This window comes from Rosa chinensis, chromosome 1 (genome assembly GCF_002994745.2).
Source record: "Rosa chinensis cultivar Old Blush chromosome 1, RchiOBHm-V2, whole genome shotgun sequence".
Taxonomy (NCBI): Eukaryota; Viridiplantae; Streptophyta; class Magnoliopsida; order Rosales; family Rosaceae; genus Rosa; species Rosa chinensis.
This window is the reverse complement of record NC_037088.1, coordinates 31,043,300-31,069,456: the sequence shown is the minus strand read 5'-3', so window position 1 is coordinate 31,069,456 and position 26,157 is coordinate 31,043,300. Positions and strand designations below refer to the sequence as shown.

Genomic DNA, 26,157 nt, shown 5'->3' with positions numbered 1-26,157 from the left:
GTAAGGGTTGGAGCTTCTCTACCCTTGTTCAGTTGTGGGCCTATTCTGGGCCTTGTGGGTCTTGGGCCTGGGGTTTCACTCTAGGGCCAAGATGGGTTGTTGTTTATTTTTATGTTGTTTTGTTTGTTGGGTTAATAAGTTTCTACTTTATTTGGTAGGACGAGGCGGGCCTGGCCCCTGTTTATGCAATTTATGTGCCTTGTTTGCTCTAGGTAGGCAGCGAGTTCCTTGGTTGGTCAAATGGTTGCTGCCTTCTAGTAGTATGGTGAAACTAAGTGTCACTGGATTTATATTCTGGTGGCAATATAGTGGGAAAGCTGTGCTATTTGTAATGATGCTTATTCATAATAGAGTTATCTTTCTGGTATATCACTACAATTGTAAAGCGAATGGAGTAGTCAGTAGATCACTCTTTGCTAGTTGGTGCTCGCTAGAATACATTGTTTTAGTTGAGACTCTTGTTATTATCTCATGACGTTCTCTTGATGCATATTGTAATCCGAGGTTTAGGCACCATGTCTCTCCATATATTATGTAATTTCATTAATCAAGATTTGATAGCAACCAAAAAAAAAAAAAGAATGTAAAATAAATTAATAAAAACAAAAGACACTATTTTTAAACAAACTAAATTAATTTAAATTAATAAAAACCAAAAAGACAAATTAAATTTAAAAATGGCAACAAGGCTTCAGCAGCAGCTCAATTTTTCAGAGTTTAATAAAACTAAACCAGTAGCTCCCTCACACGTGTCCCATCGTCTCTTTCTATTTTCATTTTTCTTTCTCCCTTCCATTTTCTAAACCCCCTAAACCATAAACCCCTGTTTCCCAAAAAAAAAAAAAAAAAGCTTAACCTCTCTTCGCTCCTCCCTGCGCCGTTTTTGAGCATCAGAACGGAGAAGAGAACCAAGGCCACGATGCAGCAGAAGAGGAGAACTTCCGCCGGAGACTTAACCCACTTGCGGGAGCTGTTCCGGCACCACATAGAGTCCTTCGACTACCTCATCACCGCCGGTCTCGGCGTCACGCTCCGTGACATCAAGCCCGTCCAAGTCCACAATCCTCACACCGGAGAAACTCTAAGGAATATCCTTTCTTTCATGATTCTATTCTCTTTGTTCAAATCTCTCATTCCATTACTATCACTATGATTCTGTAATTCCTTGACTTAGTATATTACTCTGGTTCGCTGATGATCCTATTCTAGGCCGACCTCAGAAGGATCGGAGTAGCGAGCCTCTCTATCCTTTTGAAGTAAGTGACGACTTCGCTTTCTTTCTCTTTTAGGATAGTATTGTATGGGTGTTTTGTATTGACTGGTGTGTTGTGTATCAATGTAGTGTCGACAGACTCGAATTTCCTACACGGGTAAATTGTTGGCAGACATTTACTTTCAGCGTGTAGGTCTATGATTAAAATTTCTGGTTGCTTTCCCTCTCAGATGCATATCCAAATAGAAATATATCTTTCCCTTAAGCTATTCTGTTATATCCATCATTTTTTGTTCTGTTCTATTTGTGCAGTCTGAACTAGTTGTATACTGCATACTCCTGTTCATGTTTTCCTTGAACAAAATTTTGACTCCGAGTTTTTGTTAATAGGCTTTTATTGACACTCCTGATCGTGAAATTTTTGCGAGTTTGACATGCTGTTGTAACGAGAAATTTGAGAAAGAAAAAGGTGCTGTTGCCACTCAGCTTGTGGGTGAGAGGGTGCAAATTATTATAAATGAAGTGGCAGACTTGGGTCTTGGCACCCATCTTCAATGTCTAGAGCACATTGGTAACATACTATTCTCTTCCCATGGTCTTCCAATGATAGGATTTATAATGTTAGATGTATGTAGTAATCCCTTTATCTTTATCAGGCGAGGACTTTCAACCTCTAATGGGTGAACTGGAGAATGAACCTTATTCAGTTGTAAGTCATGATCTGCAACCTTTTCCTTTCCCTATGTTCCTATTAAGGAATTTGAAACAGACAAGCTACTTTTGATTTGTTTGGGTTCCCATAGAGTTCAGTCCTGCTAATTTTTTCTGTTTTGGTAGGTTGGAGATGCCGTTCTCAAGGACTACATATATTTGTTCACCTAGATAAGAATGAAGACAAATCAATCTGCTCATGTTAGCTACTCTCTCTCTCTCTCTCTCTCTCTCTCTCTATATATATATATATATATATATGTGTGTGTGTGTGTGTGTGTGTGTGTGTGTGTGTGTGTGCCTGTAAGAAAAACTACAAAATCTCTTATACATAAATTAATCTCTTATACAAAATCTCTTATACATATGGCATCTAAGTTATAACCTCGGATGCCTTATATATGTAGTTTTCTGAGCATTGAGCATCAACTCTTAGTATCATTGATCATCAAACAAATGGTGTTTTAGCTAATTGCAAAAAAGTTTTGCCGGTGGCCATTAAAAGCAGTAGCTATTTCAGAATTATACTCTAAATAGAATCTACTAGCTCAAGTGCCTAGAAAGGGGAAAATAAATTAATGTGTAATTCGAACCGGTTAGAGAGGGAACATCAATCTCAAACTCAGGGCAATATGCATAGAGTAATAATCGAACAGGGCATACATTGCTTATTACAAAAATCATGCCAACACAATGGGTAATGTGATTGATCTCAATCTTCTCCAACTAGCTCCAAATGTGTTGCTTTTACTCTACCTTTCACATATAGGTTCCTTCTTTCTGAAAACCTCATGTGATACTAATATGGTATTAAGGCGTTGAGGCTACAATGGTTCATGACAATGAAGATCACATGCTCCGATATTCTGATAATTTTGCAATTAGTGTTGAAACATTCTAAGTTGTTCAGGTATGAGAATGGGGAGTCGAGTAGCCATTTCTACTGGACTTGAAAAACAGATCACGTCCATTGTTGCATTTTACTTTTCTGCACAATTCCGGGGTGTTTGAGAATAGTGTCTGATTTAGACTACGTACTATCTTGTTGCGGCTTTGCTTGTTATGATCTTAGAGATTAAATCCTCTGGACCCCGAACTGTGACGGTTACCAAAATGGGAGCAGCTGAAAGGGCATCATATCAAGAACTTGAGGGCATCATATCAAGAACTTGAGGCGCCATGTCAACTAGTACAGTAAAGGCAGCTCAACACAACAAATTCTGGTGCATTCTCCCCACTTCACTATGCAACAAAGAAAGTCTAAGTTTGAAGTAGCTTGGTTCATGAGAGCAAGCTCGGTAGTTTTTGTTTTCCTTGAAAGACTTTAATCTGAAGTACACTTTTATAGCTAGGTTTTCTGAAGGTATGTAACTTGTTTGCCTTCCAGCTAGTCTTGGTTTGAAGTAGCAGCTACATGTGCACATCGAACTACATGTAGTTGTAATGGAATTAAAGCTTAATGGGATTCATATAACATATGCATGTGATGTCAGCAGGATTTCCTAATTTCTTTGCCGCTACGATATCATAGTTTGCTCTACTAGGCTGCCTATACAAATCCTGAAAACAACCAAGATATGTACTCTCTTAACATAATTAATAGAGCCATATCTTGGGTTTTTCTGATCTAAAAGATATAAACTCAAATGCAGTCTTTCAAGACTTTCAACCGATTACGTGACACTAATATGGAATGCCATATGAACCCAGCTAGAGCTCTTCCTAACTAACTACAAAAGCCAGAAACAGAGTCATCATGTCAAATACTTGCCAGCCAAAATTTTCACACATATTTCTTCTCAAATAAAAAGATAATGGAGGACCCAGCCACTAAATGTTGCAACTTGAATTCAAAGTTTTAAGCGCACAGAGGGAAATCAATACTCAAACCAGAGAAAGGCATTGAACACAGCAAGAATTGCTAAAGAAAGAAGTGAAAAAAAAAATGTCCATTTTTCAATTTATGCAGTTCATCTTCTCCGTATGTTTCCAATTTTATCGAAAGGAACGAGAATAGGTGTCAATCGACGCAATATAGACTTAAAGAGCCTGCAAACTCTCAGGGTTCTCGATGTGGGATTCCTTTAAGTAGGCTTTCAGTCTTCCAAAGATGAGACCAGATAAGAGCATAATGTTGTAAACCACATGCCACAAATTCACTGCTTTGGAGCTTGGACAATACCATCATGGATATGAAACTCTTTGTGATTGTCAGTTTTTTTTTATCATAAAGTCAACTACTGTTGTATATTCATCTTAGATGTCTACATATATCATTTATTCTAGATATTTGAGCTATGCTAATAGCCTAATCTTAGGATAGTAACTACTGAACTATAATTGATGTAGATTGCATAGACTAATTAGGATCTCAATTGCTTAAACTTAATCTTAGCATGATATACATAATGTGCAATCTAAATGAGAAATATATCTAGAAATTCATCAACTTTTCAGTTACCGTTGACACCCTAGAAATTGTACACAAGTACTTGACTATAAGTACAAAAATTATGTGAGGACAGTAAAATCATTTCTGGTGTTTATTAATTTGTAACACCAATATGTATGCATTGATCATTCAGATATCACCATCTCAATCTCTCATGAAAAAAAAAAATGTAGAAGACATTGTCCGGTCAAGTAGTTTAGGCTATCAATACCATATGTTATATGACTAGAAGTACCTTGTAGATATTGACAAGAGAATATGGTACCAGAGCCGCCTGCACAGTATGTCTAAATTTCAAAGGGAACGAACAGAACCCTTTCTTCTAGTTACATCACACCTACCATCCAAACACTATTTACATACCCTAATCCTTTCATTTTCTCAAAACTCACTTTCACCCGCATATATTTCCCAATTGTCAATCATTTTGGAGCTTCTTAACTATCTCTTTCGTTTCAAAAAAAAAAAAAAAAGCTATTTCTCTTTCTCTCTGGTGCTGTAAAATTATGAATAGCTAGTAAAAACCAAACTAAATACTGGTTTTCACAACAATTAACAGAAAACAAGTCACAGGACGAAAGAAGATGTCAACGAAGGTGTGCTCCCTATTAATCCTCTGCCGACTTATAGCTGTTGAAGCTGAACTCTTTTCTTAGCATGTTACTTGTACCTTAAGCTATCAAACTTTATATGAGCATTTCCCATTTCTATGGCCCAAGTCGTATATGGCAACATAGAAGGTCAGAATAATAAATACAATGATGTATAGGGAGACAACAGCAAAGTTCCCTAGTCAAAGTTCTGCATAAAAAGGCCTTCAGCTGCTATGGAAACTCATTCGAAGAAAATGGCAGAAGTCAAGCTCTTCAGAACATGGTCTAGCCGTTTTGCTTTGAGAATAGTCTGGGCACTGAAGCTCAAAGATGTCCAATATGATACCATCTTTGAAGATCTCTCAAACAAAAGCCCTCTGCTTCTTCAATACAACCCTGTTCATAAGAAGGTTCCAGTGCTTGGGCACAATGGAAAATCAGTTGCTGAATCACTTGTGATCCTTGAATACATTGAAGAAACATGGAAACAGAACCCTTTGCTATCCGAAGATCCTCACGAAAGAGCCGTTGCACGCTTTTGGGCAAAATTTGGTGATGAAAAGGTAACCCAGCTGAACTACTACTATTTCTTAGCATAATCAGAATTTACTTGAACACTAGTATCGTATGGAGTTTTGAGATCAATGATATTCTATACAAGAGATGAGTAATTTTGATGGAGAATTCAATTTGTTTCATTATCTAATTATGTTTGTGATTTTACATGAAGGTATTGCCATCTATTTGGGAAGCCTTCAACAGTGAAGGGAAAGAGCAAGAGGAAGGTATTGTGAAGGCCAAGGAGAACTTGAAGTACTTGGAAGAGGAGCTAAAGGGGAAGAAATTCTTTGGGGGAGAGCATATTGGATTTGCAGATATTGCACTTGGATGGCTTGCAGAGTATGAGAATGTGTTTGAAGAGGTAGCTAGCATGAAAGTGATAGCAGAAGATGAGTTTCCATTGTTATCAGAATGGAAAAGGACTTTTGCAGATGCTCCTATAATCAAAGAGAATTGGCCTCCCAGAGACAAACTTGTCACCAGATATCAGGCTTTTCGAGAGACCAACCTCTTGAACAAGGCACCTAAATGAAATGGTTTGTGACACCAGAGAAGATTAGCAGCAGAAGACTACATGAAAATCTGTGTTTCCAAATGCAGGTCAAACTCCAGTATCAAGTACTCAAAAGGCATATAAAATTTTCTTTTTGCCAGATGGCATTAGTATGAACTAAATAAAACGTTCTTAGCAACTACTTTTCAATTATCAAACACGAAACAGAGAATGTTCTGTCAATGATTATTGTCCTAGAACTCATTTGCTAGCCAAACTAGTAGGTACTGAAGAGATTAGGAACTAGATTCAAATTCAGAAGAAGTATCCTGAAACATGATAAGCAATCAAATACATTTGCATGAAACAAGGTGTGGTACAGTAAGCTAAAAGTTACCATGAATAATCAGTCATATATATTCATTATAAACTGTGAAAACTATGGAGCCATATATGTAGAATCGCTGTAAATCTGTATGCAATTAGGATTTTATTTAATTAGGATATCCTGTAATTATGGAAAGATTGTTTCCTATTACAGTTAGACTACTCCTTTGTACTTGTATATATACCCTCATTGTGGGATGAATAGAATTATCGAATTAACCTTGAATTGAAGTATTCTTTTCTACTTGGTATCAGAGCAGGTTCAATCCTTTGAACTTGCCTGCATCCTTTGAATCCTAAATCCTGAATCCTGAATCCTGAATCCCAAAGCACACCACAAACCGCTGCGTACCACCACCATTAAAATCAAGCCATCCCTGAATTTTTGAAACCCTAGAAAAACCAAACCTAAAAAAAAAAAACAAACAAACCCCAAATTCCTCAATGGCCGTTCAACGCCGACCAGGTCCTCCTCCAGGCTTCTCAGGTCCTTCTCCACGCCGTCCTCATGACAAACCAAACCCATACGCAAACAAAAAATGTGTTGTCTGTGGGGAAGTAGGTCATACCAAGGAGCGGTGCTATGAAGTGATTGGCTACCCTGATTGGTGGGACTTCACCAGGAAACCGCGAAAGAATCCGGGCAAGGCGGCTATTGCTACTACAGAGGAAGAGCATCTCGACAATGCCTCCGCTAATGTAGCGCAGTCAGGTATGAAGGGTAAGGCTACTTTGAATAATACATGGATAATTGATACAGGTGCATCTGACCATATGACCAATGACCCAAGTCTTGTGAAAAACCTTAGACGTTCCCCTCAAGACATTGTCTCTACTGCTGATGGTACTCCAACTCCGGTCACCGAAGAAGGTTCTATTGCTTTATCTGATACCTTAACCCTTGAATCTGTCTTAGTTGTTCCATCACTAGCTTATAATCTCTTGTCTGTTGGTCAAGTTATTTTAGCTCTTGCATGTATTGTGACCTTCTATCCGTCTTTCTGTGTGTTTCAAGACATTCTGACTCGACGGATTCTTGGTTATGGTGTTAGAAGGGGGAAATTATACTATCTGGATTTGACAGAGACTGGAAAGAAACAGAAGCATCTTTTGGGACATGCTAATCATATCAATGGGGTAGAGAATGCGAAGGAAGCTGTATGGTTATGGCATCGCCGTTTAGGTCATCTATCCTTTCGTTATCTTAAGAAGCTGCAACCTCAATTGTTTTCAGTTGTTAGTGATTTGGATTTCCACTGTGACATCTGCGAACTGGCCAAGAGTCACCGTATTTCATATTCACCAAGTCTTAATAAAAGTCCTGTTCCTTTTATGAAGATTCACTCCGATGTCTGGGGTCCTGCGAAAATTCCTTCTATTTCTGGAGCTCGGTATTTTGTAACGTTTATTGATGATTGCACTCGCATGACATGGGTGTCAATACTGAAGAATAAGAGTGATGTATTTGGAATGTTTACCGAATTTCACAAAATGGTGGCAACTCAGTATCAACAATCCATCAGAGTGTTTCAGTCTGACAATGGTGGAGAGTTTGTGAATGGCCCTATGATTGAGTTTTGCCGGTCACATGGAATTGGTCATCAAACCTCCAATTCTTATACTCCTCAACAGAATGGTTTGGCAGAACGGAAGAACAGGCAGTTGATGGAAGTTGTTCGTGCTTCCTTGTTTGGTATGAATGTACCTCGATCCTATTGGGGAGAAGCAGTAAAATCAGCAGCATATCTTATCAACCGTACTCCTTCACGGGTGATTGAGTTTCAGAATCCTCATCAGAAGCTTCATACACTTTTGACCATCCCTTCTATGCCTAATTTGGAGCCCCGGGTGTTTGGGTGCACAGCCTATGTTCATATTCCCAAGCCTCAACGCAGCAAGCTTGATCCATGTGCCCGTAAGTGTATCTTTGTTGGTTATGCTGACTTCCAGAAGGGTTATCGATGTTATGATCCTCTTACTGGCACTATACATGTCTCTCTTGATGTTGCTTTTCGTGAATCCGAGCCTTACTACTCAGGGGGAGCTTCTCAGTCTTCCCTTCAGGGGGAGAGAGGTTGTGAAGGGAATCCTCGTTCTCGTTCTATTATTGATTTTGATGTCTTTGAAGACTTGGAAAATTTGGAGGATAGATTTGAAGGTAGAAATTCGGAAACAGACAATGTGACTGCCGAACAGAGCATTGTAAATTCCGAAATAGACAATGCGACTGCTGAACGAAGTGTTGCGAATTCCGAAACAGAAAATGTGACTGCCGAACAGAATGCGACTGCCGAACGAAGTGTCGCGAATTCCGAAATAGAAAATGTAACTGCCGAACAGAGTGTTGTGAATTCCAAGACGGAAGAGACAACTTTTTTGGATAGTTTAAATCAAAATCAAGACATATCTGAAGCTCACACACAAGATATTTCCCCTTCTGCATCACCAACTGAAGATCCCGGTCAGAATGATCCACCTCAGGTACCCCTAAACTGTAATGAGTCTTCTGGGTTAGAAAGTGTCGAACCTAGGAAATCACAAAGGGTTACCAAGGGAATTCCTAAGAAACAATATGAACCAGATATCAAAGCCAAAGCTAAATACCCTATAGCTAATTTTATGTCTAACCATAGGATTTCTGGGTCACATGCACTTGTTGTTGATCAATTATCTACTGTATCTATTCCTAGTAACGTGCAGGATGCATTGGCGGATCCAAAATGGACAAAGGCGATGAATGAAGAATTGGAAGCTCTTCAAAAGAATGCAACATGGGAGCTAGTACCTATGCCGGTTGGAAAGAAGACTGTAGGATGTCGTTGGGTATTTACTGTGAAGCTTAATGCAGATGGAACTATTAATAGATACAAGGCGAGGTTGGTTGCCAAAGGATATACACAACGCTATGGGATTGATTATGAGGAGACTTTTGCACCTGTGGCAAAGATTAATACTATCCGGATTCTAATCTCACTTGCAGCAAACAAAGATTGGCCCTTGCACCAGTTTGATGTGAAGAATGCGTTTCTTAATGGGAATTTGGAAGAAGAAGTGTACATGGATGTGCCCCCAGGTGTTAAGAATTACCTAAGTGACGTTGGCAAGGTGTGTAAATTGAAGAAGTCTTTGTATGGCCTGAAGCAGTCTCCAAGAGCTTGGTTTGGAAGATTTTCAAAGTCCATGAAAGCCTTTGGATACAGACAAAGCAATTCTGACCATACCTTGTTCATCAAGCGCAAGAGTGGTAAGATTACAGCTCTTATTGTGTATGTTGATGACATGATTGTTACAGGGGATGATCCGAAAGAGATAAATGAATTACAAAAGTATTTGTCAAAGGAGTTTGAAATGAAGGATCTGGGACAACTGAAGTATTTTTTGGGTATTGAAGTTGCAAGGTCTAAGAAGGGGATTTCACTTTCACAGAGGAAATATGTTCTTGATTTACTTGCTGAAACGGGGATGCTGGACTGCAGACCCATCGAGACACCCATTGAGATGAATCACGGACTTGCTATCTATCCTGATCAAGTGCCAACTGATAAAGGGAGGTATCAACGTCTTGTAGGAAGGTTGATTTATCTTTCACATACTAGACCTGATATTGCTTATGCTGTGAGTGTTGTTAGTCAATTTATGCATTGTCCTAGTGAAGAGCATATGGATGCAGTATTTCGTATTTTGAGGGACTTGAAGAGGGCGCCAGGTAAAGGGTTACTGTTTCAGAAAAAAGATGAATTGGAAGTTGTTGGGTACACAGATGCAGATTGGGCTGGTGATAAAACGGACAGACGTTCTACATCTGGGTACTTCACTTTTGTTGGAGGGAACCTTGTCACTTGGAGTAGCAAAAAGCAAAAAGTCGTTGCCAGATCAAGTGCAGAAGCTGAGTTCCGAGGTATGGCACATGGAGTATGTGAAATATTGTGGATTCGTAATGTCTTGAAGGACCTAGGTTACAAGCTTAAAAAGCCTATGGATTTGCATTGTGATAATACAGCTGCCATTGAGATTGCACATAATCCAGTTCAGCATGATAGAACAAAGCATGTGGAGGTTGACCGTCATTTTATTAAAGAAAATCTTGACAGAAAGGTTATTCGCTTTCCATTTGTAAACTCAGAGGAGCAATTAGCTGATGTTCTTACTAAAGGAGTGTCCAGGAAGGTATTTGACAGCTCAGTTGACAAGTTGGGCATGATAGATATCTATGCACCAACTTGAGGGGGAGTGTAGAATCGCTGTAAATCTGTATGCAATTAGGATTTTATTTAATTAGGATATCCTGTAATTATGGAAAGATTGTTTCCTATTACAGTTAGACTACTCCTTTGTACTTGTATATATACCCTCATTGTGGGATGAATAGAATTATCGAATTAACCTTGAATTGAAGTATTCTTTTCTACTTAATAAAAAAAAAAAAGGCGTCTTAGCTCAAAGCTAGAAACTTTTCTAGGTGGCCATTACAAATATGAATGTTATATCATAATATTGTCCTGGAATAGGACTTAATAACTTAAGTGACTAGAAAGGGTTGATATATTCATGTGTGTTGCTAGAAGTGGTCAGAGAGGGCAAACAAAATCTCCAACTTAAGGCAATACCAGTGGACATGAAAACCATCCATGTCCATTGTTGCTTTTCACTCTCTGCATGCATCATTTGCACATTCACTCCAAGGTTTTTAAAAATATAGCCTCAGATTCAGAGTGCTTTCTTGTTCGGGGTTTGCCTTTTCTCGGCAGTAATCCAATTTAGAAAGAGTGAAAGAGTTGCCGGCAGCCATTTTGTTTTTTCAGTGGGAAGCTTTTGAGCCTCTTCATAGTGAAGTGATGTGGTAAACATGATTCTGTCATGAATAGCATATAATATCAAACTCTAGTACCACATAACTTGAGGGCTCACAAAATATATTTTGTGCCACTCCCACTATCAACTAATTCAAAGGTTCGATACTATAGAAACTAAATCAAAGTTCTTGCAAATGCATTTTGATTAGGAAACATGAATCTCTAAGAAACAAAGAGTAAATATGAATACTTACCATATCAATTAAGTCATCTGTCCCGAACCTAGATTTCAGAGCCAACCAGCAGTTCCTCATTAAGCTATAACCTGCCAGAAGAAACAACATGAAACAATGGGAGGGATGAAACTAATAATCTGCATGATATATCTCAAAAACACACATGTTTTCATCTTTAAAGAAGACAATGCAGAGAACATATGCCCCAGAAGAATGTAACCGACTGAGGGTTTTCTGCAGGGAATATACTCTGGGAGTGTATCCAAGTCCAGATGAGGAAGCAGGGTCCTGTGACTGCCAAACTAGTCCGTCCTGGTCTTGATGTTACATCATAATCACCGAGGAGAGCCTTAACCTCTGGACATAGTTTGCCCAGACTCTGTAGTAGCAGTGATAAGTACATGAAATAATTCTAGGACAAGCAGAAATGAGCGTCAGTAATTTTGCAGAAACAACCACACACAAACATATATATCTTAAAGAAAGATCAAAATGCTGTAACAAATTTTATTATATGCTACATATTACAAACTTTAGCAAAATACCATGTGTTTGTGATGAGGGTAACATGAAAATTCAAAACCACATGTCAAATTCAGCTATTTGTTTTTACTCAAAATCAATAAGAAAGGGAAGTACTTGTTTCTCTTTACTCAAAATCATGTGTGTGACACACAGTGTGTCTCTCATACTAGTATACTTCCCAGATGGTATAACAGGGCAAGTTGGTAGGGAAAAGTCAGGTAAATCAGCAACGCAGGCAGCAAACAAAGACATTGAGAGGCCATATAAACTGTAATTACTTCAAATCATACTTTAAACAGCATCCATCAAGTGACTAGACAGTATTATTCATATGAATCCCAACTAAAATTCCAGCTTTCATAAAATAGTGACTGACATGGTGAAAAGTGAAAACTAGTCTCTGAATTGCTGAATATGCTCGCTGCATCCAAATACCTCAAAATCAAGTGGCTCAAAAAGCAGGTAGAAAGATCGATTTTGTGGATGATTTATTTAATTCGTGTCATGTGGAAGCATTGCTTAATATCTCTGTTGACATTAAGGGGAGAAAGGAGTTGGGCAAAATTATAGCACTGTAGTGGTATTGATTCTTGCAGTCCTTGAACCTATATCAAGGCATCAAATATTGGGGTCCAACTAAGGAATACAACAAATACAATCTAAATAAACTTGAGGCAGAGCTATTACTTTCAACCAAGTGAAACCATTCAGTTGTATATGAATCCAGATCAATTGTGTTTTGAGAGACCTATGTTTAGTTTAAAAAAAAAACATAACGAAAAGCATAGTTAGTTTTTTCTGAGGCACTACTGGCAATATATAATAAGATCGATCAAGGTAGGCAAAACTAGAGCAAGACAATTTTTCTCCCTACTGCATTTTCCCCATAGTGATGGTTTGTTTTTGCATTTTCTCACTCAGCTTTAGTATAGGATCAGTTGATTCAAACTCAGAATCAGTGGGTTCTTGGTTGCAAGTTGATTCAAACTCAGATAGCAGAGAATAAAGCCAGATTGAAGTAGTCTGGCGTAGATCATAAACCAGTGGAATCCATTACAACAGAACAAAACTGTAACGCAAAGGACTATCTAATAAAAGCATCATCGAATTATCCAATCTACTACATAAATAGTAGAGAATGAAAGCTCTCCTGAACTCTGCATCCTATTTGCATCAGTGCTTAAAATGCGACTGAAAGGTAACAATGTGCAGGAACTTTAATTTGTACTATCATGAAAAGTTACCAAGAAAAATATATATGTAAAAGGAGAAAACAAAACATCTCCCAGCAAAGCCAGATATTCAGCCTCAAAACCCAGAAACTCAGCCACACGTGACATGCAAGCAAAGCAAATAGTTCAATTCAACCATTGCATACCCACACAAAATAAATGTGTGAAAGAAATTCTCTATATCTCATCCATATCATTTCTGAAATGACAATCACAATAGGGGGAAATGATGAATAAGAAAAGAAAACCCTCAGGAATGACTGAATTCCACCAGTACACGAACACAGTCAAAAATTGTTCTTCAACCCCCCAAAAATGTCTGACAATTTTACAAAAGAGAGCACCAATCTTTCAATTGTAGTTTCCTGCATGTCTCTCAGAAAGTCAGAATAGAAAATTTTTATCATAGATGTCCGTTCTAAATATGAACTGGAATGATCAGAATGGTGCAATACTGGTTTCACTTTCAAACTTGCAGAATTATGAACTTACAAGGCAACAATCTCAGAGGTTCCATGCCCAACACTATAGCCTTGATGAGTTCTCTGTTGGAACTCTAACTTGGTTAAGATCACTTGAATGGTTCAATACCAGCTCCAATTTCAAACTTGCAGAATCATGAACTTTCAAGGCAACAATCTCAGAGGTTCAATAGGCCTAATCTTTGGACGCAAATAAGGCATCATTAGTGTACACGACAGAAATAGTTTATGGAACCCAATGAAAATGCACCCGTAATCTGACATTTATTGAAATGAATACCAGGACAGACCTTAGCAATCAAGTTAAGACTTCGGAATGCGCCAAATAAACTACATTTTAATAAACATAAGTCAGAAGGAGGCTTTTTCCATATCAGCCATCAACATTGAGTTTAACATATCCTGAAGCAGGCTTTTTCCATATTAGCATATTAAAAATAAAACTGCTAGTCACAGAAGGCTTAGATTGGACAACCCTGCATTCCTCAGCAGCATCGGAAATGATTTTCACAGGATTCCAAGATTTGTGGAAGTTTGGCTCAAAAATATATCAATTTCTCCATTTCCAAACGTACCGCAAAACAACAACAAAGAAGATGCACCATTTCATATCATTTCCAACCGGGTTTTTATCAGAGGTGGGGTCTGAACTATGTCTGACCGGACTGAATGGTACCTGGACTTTTAAAATGATCAAATAGGTACCTGAACTTCCAAAACCACATTATTAAGGTACTTCCGTCTATATTCCGTTAATCCTCCGTTAATTGCAGGGATAAATCAGACATTTCACCCAAATTGACCACTAAAATGACTGTTATAACCTTATCTGACATTTTGTCCATTTCCCTCCTTTCTATCCTAATTTCCCTCAAAAAAAATTGACTCTTCCCCCAACACTATTCATGTAAAACTTTTCATCAAATTTTACCTCCAATTATTGTCTTTCGATAAATAATAATCAACATCTCAACATCAAGTTTTCTTGAATAATTTTTATTGTTCTTCAAAAATTAGCCTAACATAATGAAATACCAAAATAATTTTATTGTCTTTCGATAAATAATAATCAACATCTCAACATCAAGTTTTCTTGAATAATTTTTATTGTTCTTCAAAAATTAGCCTAACATAAAAATTATTTTGGTATTTCATTATGTTAGGCTAATTTTTGAAGAACAATAAAAATTATTCAAGAAAACTTGATGTTGAGATGTTGATTATTATTTATCGAAAGACAATAATTGGAGGTAAAATTTGATGAAAAGTTTTATTATGTTAGGCTAATTTTGGTATTTCATTATGTTAGGCTAATTTTATTATCAAAAGACAATAATTGGAGGTAAAACTTGAATAATTTGGTATTTCATTATGTTAGGCTAATTTTTGAAGAACAATAAAAATTATTCAAGAAAACTTGATGTTGAGATGTTGATTATTATTTATCGAAAGACAATAATTGGAGGTAAAATTTGATGAAAAGTTTTACATGAATAATGTTGGGGGAAAAGTCAATTTTTTGGGAGGAAAATTAAGATAGAAAGGAGGGAAATGGACAAAATGTCAGATGAGGTTATAACAGTCATTTTAGTGGTTAATTTGGGTGAATTGTCTGATTTATCCCTGCAATTAACGGAGGATTAACGGAATATAGACGGAAGTACCTTAATGATGTGGTTTTGGAAGTTCAGGTACCTATTTGATCATTTTAAAAGTCCAGGTACCATTCAGTCCGGTTAGACATAGTTCAGACCCCACCTATGATAAAAACCCTTTCCAACCAGACAAGACCAATGAAGTTCCAAGAAAGGTTAAAAGTTCTACTAATGCTACCAGGCTTGCTAATGGAACTCCAAGTGTTAGCAGAGTAAGGACAATCTCTGAAGAGGTGAAGGAGAGGTTCAGAAGCATTATGACACAGAGGACAAACATCACAATCAGTAAAATTTCTTCTAATGCGCTGAACATTAATGAGAAGTCAGTTACCCAAATGAAAGCCTTTTGCTTTGGGGGGATATTAAGTGTCCAGAGCATCTTCCATGGAGAATTTTGAGTACTGGTAAAGTCAAAAGAAGAGCAATAAGCAGCTTGAACACAAAATAAACCATTGCAGAGGGCCCCCCCCCCAGATTTGAACATCACTGTCAGCTCCATCAAAACCAGCTGGAATATTAATAATATGTTCATTCAAATCAGAAGGAACAACACTTTTAAGTAAATCAATATTCCAACCACAATCATCCCAAAAATTCAGAAATGGTAGCATTGTTATTAATAACAGCAGGGGGCAGAGCATAGCTAACTATGCTGTGAGGCAAAATCCAATGATCCAGCCAAAACTTGATGGTTTTTCCATCACCAAAGTGCCAAACTAAACCATCTCTCAATAAGTCAGAACCAAAAACAATACTCCTCCATTGGGCAATCAGAATGAGCTATATAATTAGCGCCAGTTAATCTGCAGTCTTGCAAATATTTTTCTTGATAGATAAAAGCCCGGCCAAAGACCATTATCATTTTGAAATAATCTCCATCCAGCCTTAGCCAACATGGCTTTATTCATATCAGCGGTTTTCACAGTTTTCTTAATACCAAGGCCACCTAAGCTCTTAGGTTGACAGACCAAATCCCAATTCACTAAATGAACATATATGTTTTTTTTCTTCAGTATCTCCCCACAAGAAACTTCTATTCAACTTTGTCTAAATTATCACAAAGGAGCACAGGAAGCTTTGCAGTTTGCTTGGCATAAATTGGTATGGAAGATGTAATAGATTGAATTAGAGTGAGTCTATCTGCCATAGATAAAACTCTACTTTTCCAGCTGGCTTGTCTGCTCTGCACCTTATCAAGGATGCCAGCATAAGTGTGTTTACTGATCCTGTTATGGACAATAGGCATGCCAAGGTAGTTCCCCAGATTGTTGGTAAGAGGTGAACCACAAATTCTGCTGATCTCAAATGCAAGCTGACTGTTAGTATTTGGAGAACAAAAAACAAGAGACTTCTCAAAACTAACTGCTTGTCCAGAGAGAGAACAAAAAATATCAAGGCATTTTTCAGAGTTCTAGCTTGAGACTTAAAAGTTTCAGCAAAAACCATAAGATCATCAGCAAAAAACAAATGTGAAACTTTAGGGCCTGATTGAGAAGTGCGTACAGCCTTCCACTGATTCACATTGACAGCAGATTGGATTAAGTGGGACCGCAAGGAGATAAAGGATCTCCCAGTCTTATCCCCCTTTGGGCTTTGAAGGATCTTGTGAGCTCCCCATTAAAACATATTTGAAAGCTGGTTGATCGAAGTGATACAATGCATTATGAGCTTAACAATGGTATGAGGCAACTGAATTTCATAGAGGGCCATTTCGATAGAACTCCAACTTAGTCAATCGTAGGCTTTGGAGAGATCAACTTTCCAGGCAAAAAAAAAAAAAACCATGCTTTCCTTCAAATTTTCTGAACTTAAACAATAATTCTTCAGCAATCATGACATTATCAGAGCTTTGTCTACCAGTGACATAGCTAAACTGATTCGGACTGATCAAGTTTTCATAAGAGGTCTGATTATAACCACAATGATCTTGGAGATGACTTTATATATGGTTGTATACAAACTAATAGGCCGGAATTGAGTCATACTCTAGGGACCAGTGACTTTAGGAATCAAAGAAATGATAGAATGATTCAGACCATGAGGAATTGTAGAACTCTGAAAAGCCAATTGAACCAAGTTGAAAACCTCAGTAGCATATAAGTGCCACAGTGGTTTTGATAAAATATGGCTGGAAAACCGTCATGCCCAGGAATCTTGAGTCCTCCAATAGAAAATATAGCATTTTGCCTTCAAGCATATCTACAGGTTTATTGGGAGTGGAAATCTTGACAGTGATAGACTGGAAATAAGGGATCCGGCTCCTCTAAAGTGAGGAGGGTGTGAATTTACTTCAATTTCATAAAATCTGGATTCTCTATCTAATCTAAAGGTTCTAACAAGTGACACATCACTCTTTCACCAATTTTCTGTTTTTCGTCTAAACCACCGTTAACTTGCCGTTAATCAAAAAAAAAAAAAAGGGATTTGGCTTGGACTTGCTACGCGCATTTGCTTCTCTGTTCTTCCATGGCAACTCATCCATGGTATTGAAGAAAAGAAAGAAAAAAAAAATCGTGCTAGCTGTTATTGACTTACCATTCAATTGTTCAATTCTTTCTAGAAAGCATGAAGACATTAAAATAGTAGTTGACAAGGTGTCAAGGTCCTTATGTGCTCGCAAAGAAAGAGCCACTGAGAGATTATGTAAGATTCTTATCCAATTATGCAGGTAGTCATCAGCTTTCCCTCATCATGCATTGTACACTAAAAAACATAAAATTATGCATGTAATGCATTATCTGAAGTTGTGAACCATCACGGCCTCGGTCTAGATTCAATGCAAGTCAGTTTTTTTCTTCTTCTTCTTGCAACCATGAATTGCCATGGAAGCACCAAGAGAGCAAACGCGAAATCCCTAATTTATTTTTTTCTAGGGTTAACGGCAAGTTAACTGTGGTTTAGACTAAAAACAAAAAATTGGTGGAAGAGTGACGTGTCACTTGTTAGAACCTTTAGATTAGACATAGAGTCCAGATTTTATTAAATTGAAGTAAATTCACACCCTCCTCACTTTAGAGGAGTCGGATCCGGAGATTAGAATCAATAGAACCAACCTGTCCCTTGCTAGAATCCCAAAGAAGCCAAAGACCACCAGAAAACCCATTAGCCTCCATTATTTTAGAAATTAGGAAAACCAAGATTTCTCAAAGTAGTACTTGCTTTATTGAACTGAACCCGAGGTTCACAAATAGCAACAATATCCACAAAATGGAACATGATTAAATCAACAATAGCATTTTTAAAGTTGTCACTTCCTGCACCTCTTGCATTCCAGAATGGGACTTTCATTATTAAAGAGGATTAAAGGGAGAGAAAAACTCTCAGATTAAACATCCACTTCATCCTCAGCATTGGAGGATATGTGGTGATTATTGTCAATAGACACATCAACATTATTGTTGTCAACGGACACAACATCATTGGATTTATCGTCAGCAATGTCAGATCAAACCTAATTAACAACCACCATAGCTTCCCCATTGGAGCTATCAGCAATACTATCCTTTGGTGGGCATGCAGTGACCAAACAAAGCAAATTTATTGACCGTTGTGGACATATATTGGACGTAGTTGACCAAAGAGCTTAAAGTTGGAAATTGGGGCTTGATAAATGGATCAGTACTGGCAAGGGTTCTTCTTCTAGTTTCATAAGTCCTGCCAAAAGTGACTTTAGAAGTACCAACAACACTAGATTTCAAGCCAGGTTAGATGGTATTATATTGGTCATTGGTAATGTCAGCGAGAGGCTTTTTCAAAGTCTGGTTTTAACATTAGAAGGAGATGCAGAGCTAGAGCCAACATACTTCTTCCCTTTTTCAGTAACCGGCTTCCAAATCTTAGCAGCTAGAACTTCTACATTTTTCTTAGTATATATGGTCTTCGGTAATAGTAGGCAAGTCCTTTTTCAGACCATCTTAACCCTCATTAGTGAAATTTTGAAGTGAAGCATATTGAACCTGATTGAGTCTGCACTTTATTGTTAGGGAGTTTTATAAGCAGGCAATTTTTTGTTCTCATAAGACATCAGCCAGTATCTAGTGATCCAGGGTCCATGCCCTCCACAACTATTAGGAGTCTTCATATTGATATCAACATAAGAACCACTAGTATCCATATTATTTCTAAAATTACAATCACAAGAGGGAGGGAGGGGAGGGAGGGAGAAGCGGAATGATGAATTAAAAAAATAAAAAATATATTAAAAAAAAAACCGTCAGGAACGCCTGAATTCCACCTGGACAACACTAACACAATCAAAAATGGTTCCTCAACCCCCCAAAAATTTATGGCAATAAGCTTTACAAAAGAGAGCACCGATCTTTCAGTCTCTCAGAATACAAAATCTTTATCATAGATGTCCATTCTAAATATGAGCTGGAATGATGAGAATGGTGCAATACTAGTTTCACTTTCAAACTTGCAGAATCATGAACTTACAAGGCAACAATCTCAGGGGTTCCATGCCCAACAAGGTAGCCTCAAAGAGTTCTCTGTTGGAACTCTAGCTTGGGCAAGATCAATTGAATGGTTCAAAACCAGCTCCAGTTTCAAATTTTCAGAATCATGAACTTTCAAGGCAACAATCTCAAAGGTTCCATTCCCAACACTATAGCCTCAATCAAGAAAGATGACATAATTTCAAAAGAAATCCCTCAGGAATATCAGATTCCAGCCTAGACAGCACGAACACAATTAAAAATGGTTAACCCCAATGGAAGAGGGAGCACCAATCTTTCTATTGTCCCAAGGGAGACGACTCTCAAATCAAAACCCCATGACCTTCAACACCATCTTCCAACACCCTATTAGGAGATACAGTGATTTTTTTTTTTTATCAGATAAACAATTCAAATGCTACAACTAATATTTCGTGAGTCGAACTCACAACCTCCCACTTTCAAAGGGGAGACTATGTCACTAGAGCAAATGGTACTGGGCTGAGATACAATGATTAAGACCAAAATTTTACGTCCTTAAACAATTTGTTTTTATTTAATTTGGGAAGATGAGCGGAATTATTTTTTTATTTTTTTTATTTTCGATTTGTAGTCACTAAATAAAGTGTATTTTTATGGATGTATTAAGTACTACATGCTGGAAGGGGCTTTTGTATGATATCTCGCGCTTGACTTTGAAGCTTACTTGACTCTGTTTTCTTAATCTTTCTAGTTTCTCACTGAGTTTTTGTTTTGCTCATCACCCATTCATCTCACAGATCCTTAAGTGTTTTTTTTTTTTTTGGAAAATAGGGTCAGAACAGCTGCCCTCAAGCCTTGAATATTAATGAAACCACATATATAACATATTGTTTCAGTTGTATCAAGAGAGGTCTGATCCAGCTGAACATGGGGTATATTGGTCCGCTACTATCGCTATCGGTCTCGCTTAACTGCAAAACAAACTAAGGTTAGAGGGAAGACCTGGTGTACCGGCCTTCAACACTCCGATGCCTAAGTCAATATCGTTATAAGATAATGATAATGGAAAGCGATAGTAAACAGTTACCTTCTTTGAGTTGTTAGGGATGACCTTAATATAGGAGATTCGTAGAAGCTGGGTTCTGTTTCTTTCGGTGTGGGACGCTCGGGGTTCCCGATATTGCCCCAAAGGGTATCGGGACCCTCAACTAGGAGCTTCCTTTGCCTGTGTACTGGCGATACGAGTCTTGTGCCTCCGATACTTGTGTCTGAGAGGTATGTGTATACCAACACACGTTGTTTGGAGGGGGGCACAAACCCCAAAATACAATAAGCATAAAAAAACATCCCGAGATAATAACAGGAGTATCAACTAAACTTATGTATTCTAACAAGCACTAGTTAGCGAATAATGCATTTTTGGCTACTCTATTTGCTTTATAATTGTGTCGACACACTGAAAAGATATTGCTCACGTGAAGCCATAATTTACTAATACTATCAATTTTCCCACTATGTTGCCACCGGAAAGAATATCCGATAGCATTTAGCTAGTTTTATCCTGCCACTGGAAGGTTGCGACTATTTGACGAAGCAAGGAACTCACTGCCAGACAAGAGCAGATAAGGCACACAAAGTGTGCAGTCTGGGACAAAGCCCATGTCGCCCTACCACAATTAGGTAAGGACTTATTGCCCGCATAAAGCCACATCCCACTAAAAGTACATATCAAAATAAATAAATAAACAATTAAATAAGGGGATAACTATCAGCCCAATCTTAGAGATAGAGTTTTATTTTCTATAATTTTTTTTTGAGCTAAAATTTACACTTAAAATCAGTTGCACTTCCAAACTTCTAATTTGATCGCATGTGCCCTTGTACTCTCCAATTTGATCAATTATGGCCAATCTTTGGATCACTAATCTATCAATTTATTCATATATTGTTGTCCACTCAAACTAGTTTTTAGCCTTTAATCATGCAAGAAACACACAATTTACATGATCAAGGCTAAAAATTGACCCTAAGTGGGAATGCATTGTCACTAATTTATGAAGAAATTAAGGAATTAGTTTACTAATGATTATGATTGATCATATTAGAGAGTAACCACGTGGTGTGGTGTGGTGGACGAGCGGCCTAGTCTGGAACCCCCAGGTCTAGCGTTCGATTCCCAGCTCCACCCTGTGGCCAGCAGATTTGAGGGACCTGGGTTTGTTAACACTCAAGGTTCGTGCATCTGCGGTGCAGTGATTAGTCTGGCAATGCTGGGATACACTGCATGGGTGCGTGTGTAAAGGCTCTACTGTCGTCTTGCCCCTCAAAAAAAAAATCATATTAGAGAGTATAAGGGCATATATGATTAAATTAAAAGTGAGGGCACAGACGATTTTAGGCATAAAGTTGTAAATCTGTAGTTCTTTTTGTTTTCTTTTCTCTAGAAAATTTTCTAATTGTTTGACTTTAATTCAATAAGAAATTTGTGCCAGTGACATTGTTAATTTCGATCTTTGTTTTTGGGATCAGTCAATTCATTCTGGTTTGGCTGTGTGTGGCTTTGACATCATGATGAAGACTCTTTGTAACAAACCTAATTTTCTAACTTTACCTTGTAAGTGAAAATTCAATCAAGGAATTTATTCATTACCCTTAAACAAAGGGGTACATTTGAGATGAAATAATTATTAAATGATGAACTTAACAATTTTATCACATAAGTTTTCGTAAATTGGAACTTATATTCTTGATAGAACTACATACAGTTAAGAATATAACTGTACAATGTTCGACCGTGGCAATTCTCGTAGCACAATTACGACGGCGATAGCTTAGATCTTCCTTCTGGTCGGTGACGAAGATAAGAGTTGGTCTTGTTTTTGATTTTAGGCTCACCAAATATAGGATTGGAGTGGTGGGGGACAAGTGTTGCCGGTTCCTTGTCGGCAATGGCGGTCAGGTCTGATAGCAGCGGTGGCGCTTCAGTGATGGAAGGGTGATGGTGGTGCTGGGCGTGCAGATGTAGTCGTAGGCTGGGAGTAAGGGTTGGAGCTTCTCTACCCTTGTTCAGTTATGGGCCTATTCTGGGCCTTGTGGGTCTTGGGCCTGGGGTTTCACTCTAGGGCCAAGATGGGTTGTTGTTTATTCTTATGTTGTTTTGTTTGTTGGGTTAATAAGTTTCTACTTTATTTGGTAGGACGAGGTGGGCTTGGTCCCGGTTTATGCAACTTATGTGCCTTGTTTGCTCTAGGTAGGCGGCGAGTTCCTTGGTTGGTCAAATGGTTGCTGCCTTCTAGTAGTATGGTGAAACTAAGTGTCATTGGATTTATATTCCGGTGGCAATATAGTGGGAAAGCTGTGCTATTTGTAATAATGTTTCTTCGTAATAGAGTTATCTTTCTGGTATATCACTACAATTGTAAAGCGAATGGAGTAGTCAGTAGATCACTCTTTGCTAGTTGGTGCTTGCTAGAATACATTGTTTTAGTTGAGACTCTTGTTATTATGTTATGACGTTCTCTTGATGCATATTGTAATCCGAGGTTTAGGCACCATGTCTCTCCATATATTATGTAGTTTCATTAATCAAAATTTGATAGCAACCAAAAAAAAAAAGAATGTAAAATAAATTAATAAAAACAAAAGACACTATTTTTAAACAAACTAAACTGATAAATTAATTTAAATTAATAAAAACCAAAAAGACAAATTAAATTTAAAAAAGGCAACAAAGCTTCAGCAGCATGCTCAATTTTTCAGAGTTTAGTAAAACTAAACCAGTAGCTCCCTCACACGTGTCCCATCGTCTCTTTCTATTTTCATTTTTCTTTCTCCCTTCCATTTTCTAAACCCCCTAAACCATAAACCCCTGTTTCCCAAAAAAAAAAAAAAGCTTAACCTCTCTTCGCTCCTCCCTGCGCCGTTTTTGAGCATCAGAACGGAGAAGAGAACCAAGGCCACGATGCAGCAGAAGAGGAGAACTTCCGCCGGAGACTTAACCCACTTGCGGGAGCTGTTCCGGCACCACATAGAGTCCTTCGACAGTTCGACTACCTCATCACCGCCGGTCCCGGCGTCACGCTCCGTGACATCAAGCCCGTCCAAGTCCACAATCCTCACACCAGAGAAACCCTAAGGAATATCCTTTCTTTCATGATTCTATGCTCTTTGTTCAAATCTCTCATTCCATTACTATCACTATGATTCTGTAATTCCTTGACTTAGTATATTACTCTGGTTCGCTGATGATCCTATTCTAGGCCGACCTCAGAAGGATCGGAGTAGCGAGCCTCTCTATTCTTTTGAAGTAAGTGACGACTTCGCTTTCTTTCTCTTTTAGGATAGTATTGTATGGGTGTTTTGTATTGAGTGGTGTGTTTGTGTATCAATGTAGTGTCGACAGACTCGAATTTCCGACACGGGTAAATTGTTGGCAGACATTTACTTTCAGCGTGATGATAAGGCTCCGGTCAGAGATATATGTTTTGTACTTTTGCTTAACCCCTGCTTAATCACATGTATTTGTTCTAATTTTCGTTGTGCAATTTAAATTCGCTATATCTACTTTCATGTTACTATGCACTAGACTGGAGTCTCCTAGTCATGGTCAAAGGTCTATGTTTGAAATTTCTGGTTGCTTTCCCTCTCAGATGCATATCCAAATAGAAATATATCTTTCCCTTAAGCTATTCTGTTATATCCATCATTTTTTGTTCTGTTCTATTTGTGCAGTCTGAACTAGTTGTATACTGCATACTCCTGTTCATGTTTTCCTTGAACAAAATTTTGACTCCGAGTTTTTGTTAATAGGCTTTTATTGACACTCCTGATCGTGAAATTTTTGCGAGTTTGACATGCTGTTGTAACGAGAAATTTGAGAAAGAAAAAGGTGCTGTCGCCACTCAGCTTGTGGGTGAGAGGGTGCAAATTATTATAAATGAAGTGGCAGACTTGGCACCCATCTTCAATGTCTAGAGCACATTGGTAACATACTATTCTCTTCCCATGGTCTTCCAATGATAGGGTTTATAATGTTAGATGTATGTAGTAATCCCTTTATCTTTATCAGGCGAGGACTTTCAACCTCTAATGGGTGGACTGGAGAATGAACCTTATTCATTTGTAAGTCATGATCTGCAACCTTTTCCTTTCCCTATGTTCCTATTAAGGAATTTGAAACAGACAAGCTACTTTTGATTTGTTTGGGTTCCCATAGAGTTCAGTCCTGCTAATTTTTTCTGTTTTGGTAGGTTGGAGATGCCGTTCTCAAGGACTACATATATTTTATTTGTTCACCTAGATAAGAATGAAGACAAATCAATCTGCTCATGTTAGCTACTCTCTCTCTCTCTCTCTCTCTCTCTCTCTCTATATATATATATATATATATGTGTGTGTGTGTGTGTGTGTGTGTGTGTGCGCCTGTAAGAAAAACTACAAAATCTCTTATACATAAATTAATCTCTTATACATATGGCATCTAAGTTATAACCTCGGATGCCCTATATATGTAGTTTTCTGAGCATTGAGCATCAACTCTTAGTATCATTGATCATCAAACAAATGGTGTTTTAGCTAATTGCAAAAAAGTTTTGCCGGTGGCCATTAAAAGCAGTAGCTATTTCAGAATTATACTCTAAATAGAATCTACTAGCTCAAGTGCCTAGAAAGGGGAAAATAAATTAATGTGTAATTCGAACCGGTTAGAGAGGGAACATCAATCTCAAACTCAGGGCAATATGCATAGAGTAATAATCGAACAGGGCATACATTGCTTATTGCAAAAATCATGCCAAAACAATGGGTAATGTGATTGATCTCAATCTTCTCCAACTGGCTCCAAATGTGTTGCTTTTACTCTACCTTTCACATATAGGTTCCTTCTTTCTGAAAACCTCATGTGATACTAATATGGTATTAAGGCGTTGAGGCTACAATGGTTCATGACAATGAAGATCATATGCTCCGATATTCTGATAATTTTGCAACTAGTGTTGAAACATTCTAAGTTGTTCAGGTATGAGAATGGGGAGTTGAGTAGCCATTTCTACTGGACTTGAAAAACAGATCACGTCCATTGTTGGTTTTCACTTTTCTGCACAATTCCGGGGTGTTTGAGAATAGTATCTGATTTAGACTACGTACTATCTTGTTGCGGCTTTGCTTGTTATGATCTTAGAGATTAAATCCTCTGGACCCCAAACTGTGAAGGTTACCAAAATGGGAGCAGCTGAAAGGGCATCATATCAAGAACTTGAGGCGCCATGTCAACTAGTAAAGTAAAGGCAGCTCAACACAACAAATTCTAGTGCATTCGCCCCACTTCACTATGCAACAAAGAAAGTCTAAGTTTGAAGTAGCTTGGTTCATGAGAGCGAGCTCGGTAGTTTTTGTTTTCCTTGAAAGA

General features: G+C 38.0%; 2 protein-coding genes across 6 annotated transcripts in view; both read left to right on the top strand.

The window, feature by feature from the left end:
- Positions 1–813: 813 nt before the first annotated feature.
- LOC112193364 (DNA-directed RNA polymerase I subunit 2-like) overlaps positions 814–26,157 on the top strand; it is a 28,470-nt gene continuing 3,126 nt past the window's right edge. Inside the window, exons 1-6 of one of the 5 annotated variants that reach the window (XM_024333518.2) lie at positions 814–1,088; positions 1,183–1,256; positions 1,604–1,784; positions 1,870–1,922; positions 2,051–2,125; positions 3,029–3,402. In XM_024333518.2, the coding sequence (XP_024189286.1) occupies positions 920–1,088; positions 1,183–1,256; positions 1,604–1,784; positions 1,870–1,922; positions 2,051–2,095 (522 nt within the window). In that variant the 5' untranslated portion in view covers positions 814–919 and the 3' untranslated portion in view covers positions 2,096–2,125; positions 3,029–3,402. Of the gene's footprint in view, positions 1,089–1,182; positions 1,257–1,603; positions 1,785–1,869; positions 1,923–2,050; positions 2,126–2,834; positions 3,403–24,819; positions 24,963–26,157 lie in introns of those variants that run through there. The other 4 variants (XM_024333510.2, XM_024333527.2, XM_024333533.2 and 1 more) reach the window with 4 other exon arrangements.
- Positions 5,195–6,390, top strand: LOC112193359 (probable glutathione S-transferase). Its single transcript, XM_024333468.2, has 2 exons — positions 5,195–5,532; positions 5,700–6,390. Exons 1-2 carry the CDS (start codon positions 5,203–5,205, stop codon positions 6,060–6,062), a joined length of 693 nt encoding a protein of 230 aa, XP_024189236.1. The 5' UTR covers positions 5,195–5,202; the 3' UTR covers positions 6,063–6,390.

Excerpts from the sequence above, each read along its gene's own strand:
- LOC112193359 (XM_024333468.2), top strand. The coding sequence starts at position 5,203 with ATGGAAACTCATTCGAAGAAAATGGCAGAAGTCAAGCTCTTCAGAACA. Across the intron at positions 5,533-5,699 it reads CAAAATTTGGTGATGAAAAG|GTATTGCCATCTATTTGGGA; the intron begins GTAACCCAGCTG and ends TTTTACATGAAG.